We start from the raw sequence: 12,095 nt of genomic DNA, 5'->3' as shown, positions 1-12,095 counted from the left end.
AAACAGGAACATGAACGCTGGTATTGATCACAAGCTCCGGAAAATGTGCTGTTTAAACCCATTTGACAATCTTAAAACTCTTTTTGGTTGTTTCTACTAATATTTGCATTGTGTCATCATGGCATTTGCTGAACATTCCACCAATTCCAGCAACATGTTGAACACCTCCAGCATGATGTCACTGCAAAGTATCAATAGGTAAGAAATACTGGCCCATCTGTGATAAGGAAAGCATATTATATAAAAAAATAAATACATAAATAAAAAAAAACTACCAACAAACCTCTTGACTTTAACATGGATGTATTTTGAGTTTTGTCTTTGTACATAGAGTGTATAAAGAAGTGGACTAAGGGAGTGTGACGTCACCTGTAGCGTTTGGCTCCAGTCAAATGCAGCTCACAGAGGGTAGCATTTATAGGAGCAAATTTAGTGAAATGAAAACACCAGGATCACGTAGAATGGGTTAATATGAACATTTTAAGACCAAAATGACGAGACTCACTGCAGGAGTTGTGGAGAGAAGGACGAAAATTTTTTCAATGTAACGTCAGTTGTAGCCAGAGCCAATGGAGCCAGAAGCGCCCCCATGCTCACTTCCTATTTGGAACCCAACAACTAGAGGTTTAGCTATGTCCATTTATATATTCAAGCTATGGTTTCAGCTTCCTGTTGAGGACTTACCCTGCATTTTATTGAATGTCAGTAGTCGATAAATCCGAGTCAGTTCTCCCGACATCCGTTGTAAATGCGTTCCATTGCCACAGCAGGAAAAATATTTATGCCCGAGGAAGTTTAACGTCCAACCGACTCGGTCTGCACCAAACTAGTCCGAGTTTGTGTTTGGGAACCCTGATTTGACTGGCCATTCCATTGCACTTTCTCAAGGTGAAGGTTGGTTTTCCTCGTGTCCTGAACACAATAGAATGCGGCATTATTCCCATCCAAAAGATATAACATTTTTAGTTTGAAATTGTTCATTGCTTGTTTCCTACATTTCTCATACTGAAAGCCATGTATACTCTGCTTTCTCTCCACAGTTTTTTTTTATATATTTTTAATTTTTTACCTGAACCACACTGCATTCGAAGGAGGATGTCCGTCATCACTTTATTTTTCCGCGGGCTGATCTCCCAGGAAAACCACCCTGACAAGCGGTCGCCCCCTGCGCCCCCGGTGCACGAGTACGACGACGACGAGAATGACTCCCACGCAGAGTTCACCAGAGACGCCAACCTGCGGAAGTCCTGGGTCCGAAAATCCATGAGGAAGAAGAAGCAGACCGAACTACAAGTGCCTACAGAAAGTAAGGACCAAAACTACTGTATATATAGAGATTAATAGACCAGTGCCCTCCGTTCAAACCATCTGAATCTGGCCTGATTTTAAAGGTCTTATATTACGCAAAATTGACTCTTGTGAGCTTTAAGCCATGTTTTAATGCTGTTAATTCATCAAAAACAGCCCAAAAGTAGCCCTATTATTATCAGTCTGTCTACATTTAATGCCATACTGTGGAACATATTACTCTATTACACTATTTTCTGATCTATGTTATAATGCTGTTTCCTCATCACAAACATAACTGGAGTCTGAGATGAGGAAATGCACAAATCCTGCATATTTAGGCTGAGTACTTCATTTAATACACAAATGGAGTACCCAAATGAAGTACCCAAATATGCAGGGTTTGTGTGTTAAATGTACACACAAATCTTGCATATTTAGGCTGAGTACTTCTCTCAGTCTAAAAACACACTCTTCTAACTTGTTGTGATACAGTAAGTGCTCCACTGTGTTTTTAAACTCCATACACCTTCACTAGAGTCATCAGTAATATATAATTTCAGCCCTGGAATTTCCAATCTCTGCTGAATTAAAGGTAAAAGGTAGCACTTCATGACATCACAAGGTGTATCAGAGCATTTTGAGCTTTGGAGATGCAAACAGACTAATAATAAAGCGTTACTCAAATGCGTGAATAAAACAAAAGACAACTCCAAGTATGTTTTTGATGGGGTAACATGACTTAAACCTCACTACAGTCTTTCTATTTTTTTTTCTTCCGTCAGTTAACATAATCATTAATAATATTACAGTGATTTAACACAGACATTATACAACGCACTGAAGTTTTTCTGCAGACCGAAAGGGTTCAGGCTGAAGTTTTAACACTTATTTTGCCTCACCCTAACCTTTAATCTGAGTATATCCATTCTGCTATGCAATGTTTTTGTTTTTATCTATTTATTTTGTCTTATATAACTCATGTGCAGCCTCGAGAGCTACATTAATTTCAAAAAGTGTACAGAGATATTGTAACCTTTTCCACTAGAGTAGCTAGACCAGTTTTCAATGGTTTTCTAATTGAATAGCTCAGGTATTGTATTGTATTGTACGTGTAAAGCAAATGCAGCCTGTATTATTGCACACAGGACAAAGGAGTGAACTGATTTAAACCTGACAGACCGGTTTACTTCGAGTTGGGAGTAAGAGCTACAGTTTTACGTCATCGCGGGTGAACCTCTGCATCACTCATCTTCAGTCAAAACAAAACAAAACGACTAATAATGAACTTCCCACACAGAGAGTAGATATTTATAGTGAAGAATCGTATCAGTAGCATCAGATTTTAAGTGTTTGTTTGGACTTAGTTTGTTTATTTTCGAAGGTGTAGCTACAGATGATTTTCGATTATGCCGATACTGGACATTTTGGTGAATCGGATATCGGCTTCCAAGATATCAGTTCAGTCGATGTGTTGTTTTAGTTTATAAATTAGAGTACGATTTACTGGACAATGTTGGCCCAAACGTCTTATAATATTAAACTTACTGTAACGCTGTTCTGTAGTTACTAAACATAGACTACATTTACACTGAAACGAATCACCATATCACCATATCAGCGTATCGGAAACAATCTGCGTCCAGACACAGCCTTCCCTATACACTCAGCTTTAAGCACATTTGTTTATGTTTTACAGAAACAAAACTTAAAACCGCATGGCTAATGAGCATAAACTGAGAGCTCAAATAACAGCTCGCTATTGTGCGCTGATGCAGTTCAGCTTCTGTCGGACTAAAGGACATGAGTTAGTGGAATATGAGTGTTCTTTCTGTGACAGAGGGATGTTCTGCTGATGGTGAGTCTGTTCTGTGCTTCTGTTGTGTTGAAGATGGTTCATGTTAAACTTTTCAGAGATTATACGTCTGCAGGTCGTACACACAGACCGTATATAAGAATGGACATATATTCCAGCCTCTTAGCATTTTGGCGGTGAATTACTTCACGGCGCACAGACCTACATCAGCTTATCAGTGTTTTCAGGCGTCCACACAGTGCCAGATCAGATCTGTACTCAGATGAATTCGTGGGAGCTGGCGGCACCAGAACGTTCCATCTCTGGAGCCGTTTTCGATCAGATTAGTGTGGACGAACACTGCATCCACAACAAAAATGACTCGAATATGTACTAGTGTGGACGGGGCCACATTTGATCTAGGACTGTGCAACATTTTGGTTGGGGGTCCATCACCAGCTTGTTTCTGTGGATATGTCATTGCTCTATCCACATTTCTCAGTATGATAGTTTCACGGTATACATCTCACAGTACGATATTGCGATATTTTGTGGAGGCTAACAAAATTGTTAATATGCTACTTTTTCCTTTTTAAAATGCCTTGACAAGACTTTGGTTCTGTCATGATCTAAAGAATTAAGTTTTAAAGTGTTTAAAAACAGTTATTTCTTCATGTATTAGTAATCTGCACTGAACTGAAGCACAGGATCATGGTATATGTAGTTCTTTCAGTTTTTTAGCTATATCGCTGCACCATAACTATTAATTTTACCCAGACTTGTAATTCGATATATTGTGATGAACCACGTTATTATTGTGAGACTTTTGACGATACGATATCATGGTATTTCATTTATTGTTATATCCCTATTCCAAAGTATAACTCTATTGTTCATTTATTCAGTTCCAGGTAGTTTTACAGCTCAAAAATACCTAGAAAAACAGGCATTCTGACTGTGAGTGGAATCGCCTCTCCATATATCTGACCTGTAACGTGGTCTAGTTTGGTTTCTATGAAGGTAGAAAGGTTTAATACCGTTCTCCGAAACATTCCAGATGGAGCAATAATGAAAAGCGTGGAGAAAAGGATACGCAATGCACCTTTAACGCCAAAGTATCGACATTCGGTATCTACGCAAACACAGTAACTACTAACTAACATTAACCAGATTTCTTTTTCTTTAAAATGTCTGACCAGAATTATTGTTCCTGAACCCTTTGGAGTAGGTCAGTCATGTGGCAGTCAGTGCACGTGACTCTGAAGAGGAGTCACCGCCCTCTTGTTTAGGTGAAAGCTCTGAGTCATGGCCACCGTCTCTTTACGTCTCCTCACGTGTCCGGTGTTTCAAGTTTGAACTTAAAAGGGCATTGTGTAGCTTTTCTGCTGGAAGGTCTGTCAAATACTTTTTTTTTTTCTGTGGAGATGTTATTGCTTTGTCTGGAATGATCCACAGTATGGCATTAACATGACACCTTTCTATCTCCGTGTACACCAAACCGGACCAAGTTACAGGTCAGATCTGTGGAGAGGTGACCCCGTTCACAGTCAGAATACCTGTTTTTCTAGGTATTGTTGAGCCACCTATAATTAAATAAACTTAAAAGGTGTTTAATGTCATACTGTGGAACATTCCAGGCAGAGCAATGACATATCCTTAGAAACAAGCAGGTCTGTTTATATGTATGTATGCACATGTATGTGCTGTACTATGCTATACTGTTAAGGGTGGGTATGGGGAGGGCGAATCGGGGTTTGGGAATGGGGAGGAGGGGGTTTAAATGTTGCATTTGTGTATTTGTACATTTTGTGGCATTATTGTGTGGCTGTAAGACCACAATATAGAAAAAAAAACAAAAAAATTTAAAAATAAAATATATATGACAAGAAAAAGAAACAAGCAGGTGACGGACGCCCAACCAAAAATGTACACAGTGTACCTTTATATCTGCACAATTGGACTGCCTTTAAAGTGGATTTTAGAGTTTCATTTTATTGTCACTGTCATGAAAAAAACAAGAAAATCACATTTAGAGCATCAAACATTGCACAATTTTAGTGTAAAGCGCAATCTTTCTCATGAATTACCGGTCCTATTAACACAAAATGAAAACTGTAGTGATCCTGATGTCCAGTTCTCTATACTCGATAAAATTACGTTTATTCGGATATTTGCTAAATGATAAATTGCATTACGTTCAGATACATAAAGGCAATTATTTTACGTTACTAGGAAATCAATAATTCTGAAAAGCTGAAACTACCCGAAGTCCGCCTGTCTATATTTTCAGTAAGATGGAAGAAAATTCAAGTTGAAAATCAAGATACTTTTTCTCCCATGTTGCCTAGCCCTATTCTGGAGTATAAACAAATGACTGACTCCTTCTGTCTTTGTGAAGTTTAGTTTTGGCTTCTGCTGTCTTATCTCCTCTCATTATAAGTGGGGACTAGTTATGCAAAGAGGATCTGTCAATCTGATTTCAAATACCACCTGGATTTGTTTAAGTAAATACAATGAGGGATAAATCTGCTGGGAACTCTGGACTGACAAGTAGAAGATTGAGCATTTGTTGAGTATTGACAATTCCCGTTTCACAGATGAAGCTAATATCCCAAAAGTTGAGGTTTTAAGGTAGTATAATGTAAAAAAAAAAAAAAAAAAAGAAGAAAAAGAAAAGAACAAAGTCTAAGTAGAATCCCTTATAAAATCCTTGTTCAAATGTTGTGCTCATTTGCTTATTTGTGGATTGGAGTATAAAATTATCCTGATTTGACTGAAAATAATTGTTTAAAGCTTTCCCATGAGCTTAATCGCTGATACCTGGTGTTGTGTTTTGTTTCATTCATACATGTTTCACACGCAAGCCCTGCATATTTAGACTGAGTTTCTTCTCTCAAACAGAAAACACTCTGTTCCACCATGTGATGTCCTGTGGCAATACAGGAAGTGCTCCACTGTGTTTTTAAACTCCACGCAACTTCACTACAATCATTTTGATTATTTCAGCTCTGGCAAGGGTGTAGGTTTGGTCTTGGCTTTGGTGGGGACATTATCGTCCAATCCCCCTTCCCATGAAACCAACTGACAGGTTACTTGTACTTACTTGTAGGTCACTTTAGCAGTTAACAGCGAAGTTTGTAGCAGATTTCCCTTTGATTGTTGGTGATGAGATATTTGTGAGGTCATGTCCGTACATTTTTCCATGGAATATTGTCAGTAGAGTCGGGGTCTCACGGCGCACGAGTAGGGCTCTGTTTGGGAGATGCACTTGTGGTGATAGTCGCTTTTTTTCCACGGCGACTCATTATAAGACAAGTTTAATTGAAGATGAAGCCAAGTCAGTTCCTTTTGAAAAGTTTTTCAAAGTTTGGTGCAGCGTCTTCACTCACGCCTGCTCAAGCCGACATCTTCAGGTGCTGGTCCTGTCCTGCCGCTTCCCCAGTTTAGGCTCCTGGCACCACTAATGACATCACTGTGTTGTAGCCAATGAAATCCTGTCATCATATCACTGAATACATCTCAGAACGTCTAATAAACAAAATGTGAACAAAAACATGTTAAATTAATACTATTGACTATTTTGTCTTGCCCAAATATTGGTTGTGACTAGGGATGGGCATAATTAGTCGATTAATCGATAATTGATCATTAAGAATTTCATCGATTACGTTAATTTTAATCGACAAACCGAATGTAGGTTGCTGTGTGTAGTATAGGGTGACTAAACAGGTCCATACATGTGTCTCTCTGCACTCAGAAGGAGCGAGACACAAACAGTCGGTCAGTCTGCAACGTACTGAAGCACAAATGTGTATTTAACGATGACTTGTTCAAGAAATTCCACACTTTCCGTTCCGGTCAGGACAAGTGTAAGTCCATGTGCACAGTGTACAAAGCAGCACATATGTTTCGGTGTCCAGTGGGAAAAAGCTTTTCCAGGTGAGAGTCGCTCAATGTCGATGACGAGGCCCCAAACTCCCACCCCCCGTACGGTGTCCTGGTTTTGACAAACACAAATATGGTCACACTAACCTGTATTCCACTGAGTCATGTGTTTTAATCCAACAGAACTTGACGCACAAGAACTGTGTTTTTATCTTCGCTTAGTTTATGCAAATTAGCGATTACGTTTTGTTTCTGTCAGAGTTGCGCAAAACTGAATTAAACACATTATAAAGTCAAACAGGCTGATCTCTCTCTAGAGTGGTTACGGTTTATATGTCGTAAAGTTGAATTTATTTCTGCAGATTAGTAGTGCAGACAGTAATAATAATGATGATCATTTTACTACAAAAACGTTACTGATTAATCGATAATCGATCGTTAATTCTTCCGACGATCGATTAAGAAAATTTCATCGAATGCCCATCCCTAGTTGTGACATGTCCCCACCATCCCTATGCAAACTTACTTCCTTGAGCTCTGGAATTACCTGTATGACTAAACAAAATGTCAAAGGTAGCTATTAACTTGAAAGCTGCCATTTCATGACATCACAACGTGGGACAGAGCATTTTGAGCTTTAGACAAACGAATAATAACGGTTTACTCAAACACGTGTGAATGAAACAAAAGGCACCTCTGGGTATGTTTTTGCTGACGTAACAGCATTGTAACATGTTTAAAAGCTCACAAGAGTCAATTTTGAGAATAATTGAAGACAAATTCATATACATCTCTGTACAGGTCCTTTTTGGAATGTGTGAATAGTTCCTCCTCCCTTTCACTCTACAAACAACTGCTGCTCCCTCTGATCTAATGATTGAATCCTGGTGGGACTCTTATCAGTGTGGTCTGATCATTTACTGCAGTATTTTACAGCTGTCCAAGTCAAACCCCAGTCTAAGGTCCAGCTCTTTGTGGGCTTTGGTGTGGCACTATCTACATGAAATTCAACATTACATCACAATATGGTAGTCAACTAGGCGGTAGTCTATAAAAAATACTGAAACATTGATATCTGATGATACTAAATTTGGTGACTCGTATCGTTATCATGGGCTGCTCTTTTGATGTATCGGCAAGAGTAATTTTGAGTATTATTTAGCTATTTTTTGCGACGTGTAACTTGTTTATGCAGTACACATGACATATTCACTGTTTTGATGCTTCAAATACATGTATTATTATTAACTTTGCACAAGCAGTGGTTTAACAAAGAAATATTGTCGCTAAAATCTACTTGTTTCGTTGCAGATCGTGTTAAAACAAAGTTCAGATTAAAGTCTAGCTTGAGTAACAGAGCAGAGAGAGACGGAGCAGTGCCTCCAGTTAGCATCACACCCCCAGGAATGTTGATGAACTCAGCTGCGAAGTATCAGCGGAGAGAAGCACAAGTAAACAGCATGTTCACGAATGAAAAGGCAGCTTAAACTGTGCAGTCACTCCCAAAACTCCAGCCAGCGCACTGCATACCTTCTGCTTTGTGCTGTTGTCCGTTTAAATCCTTATAATACCAATAAAATAATACTTAGACTGAAACATCATGATCAACTATGACTGCAACCTAAGTACTTGGTGTACTTGTACGGAACAGTGAAGTATTGTATATTTTTGTGGAGTACTTTCAGTTGGTTGCGCTTTATTAATGCTTGGTGAAAGAAAACACCTGATTTGTCTGTTAATAATGTTCATATCTTGATTTACGACGAAAATAGCGAAATAAAAACACCAGGATCATGTAGAACGGGTTAATACGAATATTTTAAGACCAAAACGAGAAGCCTAAGAGCAGCAGTTACAGAGAGAGGGGTGAGGCCAGAGTTGATGGAGCAGGAAGTGCACCCATGCTCACTTCCTATTTAGAACGCGGCTCCTAGTGCATTAGCTATGTCTATTTACTTTTTTTATACTTTATTGTGTCATTTGCCAATTCATAATTTCCATACAAAATTACAAATTAGTTAAAATACTTTATTTCCCCCCCATCATATAAAGTAAACATGCACATACATATTTATATAAACATACACCACTGGTCAAGAGTTTTAGAACACCACATTTTTTCGAATTTTTTACTGTTTACTGTTGAGCAAAGCGTATTCTAAACTTTTGATTCATGAAAGTGTGCACCTTTGGCAGATATAACAGCTAAACACACTTGTGGCTCGTTCTTTTTACAATAGAAATCAAATATTGTTCAGAAAGTTCTTCCCAAGTCTGTTGCAGAAGTTTCCTTAAATGTGTGACACTTGTAGGTTGCTTCACTCTTCTGTCCAGTTCATCCCAAATCAGCTTCATGAGGTTTAAGTCTGGACACTGTGCTGCTGGACACTCCAGGTTTTCAAGCTTTACTATCTTGTTCTTTTTTCCTGAGGTAGTTTTGGCAGAGCTTGGACTTGTGTTTTGTTATCTTGTATCTTTTTTTAACTTCTGGCTGTTCAGTTCTTACCTTTGTACCATTTCAAGTTCAACTTGCATGACTTGAATTGCAATAAATAACTGGAAAAATTAGGGTGTTCTAAAACTTTTGATTGTTAGTATATGTAGATACATATGCATCCCACACATACCATTATATAGAAAGCACATGCACATATGTACACTCATATACACATATATCCATACATGTCCATACGTATCCATACATATACATACATATGCATATAGAAGAAAAATAAAATGAGACGCTATGTCTATATACAGTTTATGGTCTGTACAGATGCTGGCCCTGCCCACTTACTCATACTGTGCCTCTGATTTGCAGCTGTCTGGATGAGACTCCTCACTTTCTTGTATCACTGTCTGGAGTTACACTCAAAATCTGATTATTACATGATTTTTGGAAGCTAAAAGATTATAAAAATGAAAAACACTATCACTCAAAAGTTTGAAGTCATCCTCCCATTCAGTGTTTACAACTTTCTACATTTGATATACATGCACAAGACATCAAATATATGAAGTAATACATATGAAATTATATCGCAAAGAAAAATGGTTTAATCTATACTACTAAATATATGAATGAATATATTTGAATATTTCATTACCAAAATCCTCAAATTCTCTACTTTTTGCTCTGTCCAAAAATATTAAGTAGAGATTTTTTTTTTTTCCACATAATTCCATACATCTTGCTTCATATATTTGATGTCTTCTGTATGTATCTAAAATGTAGAAAGTTGTAAGAAAATTAGATAGTATGTCCAAATTTTTGACTGGTTGTGTATAAACATATAAATGTAATTTCTTTCTGGTCGTGGTTATTTATTTTAAAGGTCTAGAAATTAGATATTTTGGTGCACTTGTAACAGCAGCCCAGCCAGTGTTTGGTGTTTACAGGTGGCCATGGACAATAGTGACAAAAACAAAATTCTCTATACATTTAAAATTTTCTCAGTGACAATATTATCAAACAATATTATCCCAAGCTATCAGAAACCTGCCTCATCGTGTCTGTAAATAATAATACTGTGATTGAGGTTCACATAAAACATGAATGTACCATAAAATCAAACACAAAAGTTCAAATATTCCTTTGTAAAAATTAGATACATTTCGGTACTTTTTCATTTTAACCAGTTCTTTTTAAAAACATATACATATATATTTTATTAGACAATATACTCTAATATTCAAATGTTGCTAATAAATCTAAAACAGTAATAGCAATATTCTCCAGTCATTGATTTATTAACATTGGCATGAAAGTACGGAATTTTATCAGCTAATTTTATGCCATTTTGGCCCAGGGCAGCTGTGGCACTGGCTACTGGAAATTTAAAGATCCACTATGTAACTTTTTGGTTGGGGGCCTGTCACCTGCTTGTTTCTATGGATACGTCATTGCTCTGCCTGGAATGATCCACAGTGTGACATTAAACCGCTCTACTTAAAATGTATTCAATTACAGGTGGTTTTATAACTCAAAAATGTTTAAAAAAAACAGGCATTCTGACTGTGAGCAGGGTTGCCTCTCCACAGATCTGACCTGTAACTTGGTGTGGCTGGCCTCCGTGACGATAGAAAGGTTTAATGCCATACTGTGAAACATTCCAGACAAAGCAATAACATCTCCATGGAGAAAAAGCATTCGACAGACCCTCCACCTGTAAAGTTACACAGTGCACCTTTAAGTCTGCAAAGAGCCATAATGTTTTGTTGCCATGGTGATATGCCTGAGCTGTTAACTTGACTGACATTTTGAGTGTAATTGCGGTAGCTCACTCCTTGTGCCAATCAAAGAGCACTCTATATAAAAAGACACATGACCTTAATAAAAATAGCGTTTTCACATAAAATATAGTAGTTTATTTCCCTGTTGAGTGAATAATTAAAGTGTATTTCGTGCAGTACTTCTGTGACTCTTGAGCTCCAAAGAGAAACTGCAGATAGGTGTTATCTAATCACGCCTCGCGCTCTATCAGATCAGAGGCCATTTATACTGTGTTTTCAAATGCTCCACATGTTTGGACACCATCGGGGACATAATCTCTTAAAATCTTTTCATCTTTTGAAAGCAAAACACCTTATCATTAAAGAAGACGTGTTCTGCTTGTTTCAGGTACTTAACTGTACTCTGAGTAGATAATTTTAGATTTTTTCCATTGTAAATTGCAGTATTGAATCCAGTTTAGTGACAGAAATAGGACCAATGACGTCCTATAACAAGCAGCAGATTTTTATCCTTGTTTTCTTTGTTGTAAAATGTCTATGTGATGGTTTTTTGAACTTTGTGAGTATGAGACACATCGGAGACAGATTTTTTTTTTTTCTGTATTAATCACAAAGGAAGCGCAGTGTAGTGGGCGGGGATAGGGTGTGTGCGAAATCAGGCATTTTTTGAGCACTCAGCAAATACAAGACAATACTGGATTACTCACTCATGTTTAACACACAAATCCTGCAAATTTAGTCAAAGTTTTCCACCTTGTGATGTCATGTGGTGATACATGAAGTGCACCACTGTGTTTTTAAACTCCACACACCTTCACTGGAATCATTTGGATAGTTTCGAACCTGGAAATTGCCAATCTCTACTGAACTAAAGGTAAAAGGTAGCTTGAAAACT

General features: G+C 37.7%; 1 protein-coding gene across 1 annotated transcript in view; it reads left to right on the top strand.

Annotated features, from left to right (window-relative positions):
* Positions 1-1,067: 1,067 nt before the first annotated feature.
* The window catches only part of ngef (neuronal guanine nucleotide exchange factor), a 77,803-nt gene continuing 66,775 nt past the window's right edge, over positions 1,068-12,095 (top strand). The window contains exon 1 of the mRNA XM_020928193.2: positions 1,068-1,306. Coding sequence (XP_020783852.1) covers positions 1,096-1,306 — 211 coding nt within the window. The 5' untranslated portion in view covers positions 1,068-1,095. The remainder of the gene's footprint in view (positions 1,307-12,095) is intronic.

Source organism: Boleophthalmus pectinirostris, unplaced genomic scaffold, assembly GCF_026225935.1.
Source record: "Boleophthalmus pectinirostris isolate CB_2022bp ecotype Guang Dong unplaced genomic scaffold, ASM2622593v1 HiC_scaffold_9, whole genome shotgun sequence".
Classification (NCBI taxonomy): Eukaryota; Metazoa; Chordata; class Actinopteri; order Gobiiformes; family Gobiidae; genus Boleophthalmus; species Boleophthalmus pectinirostris.
This window is presented reverse-complemented; position numbering and strand designations above follow the sequence as displayed.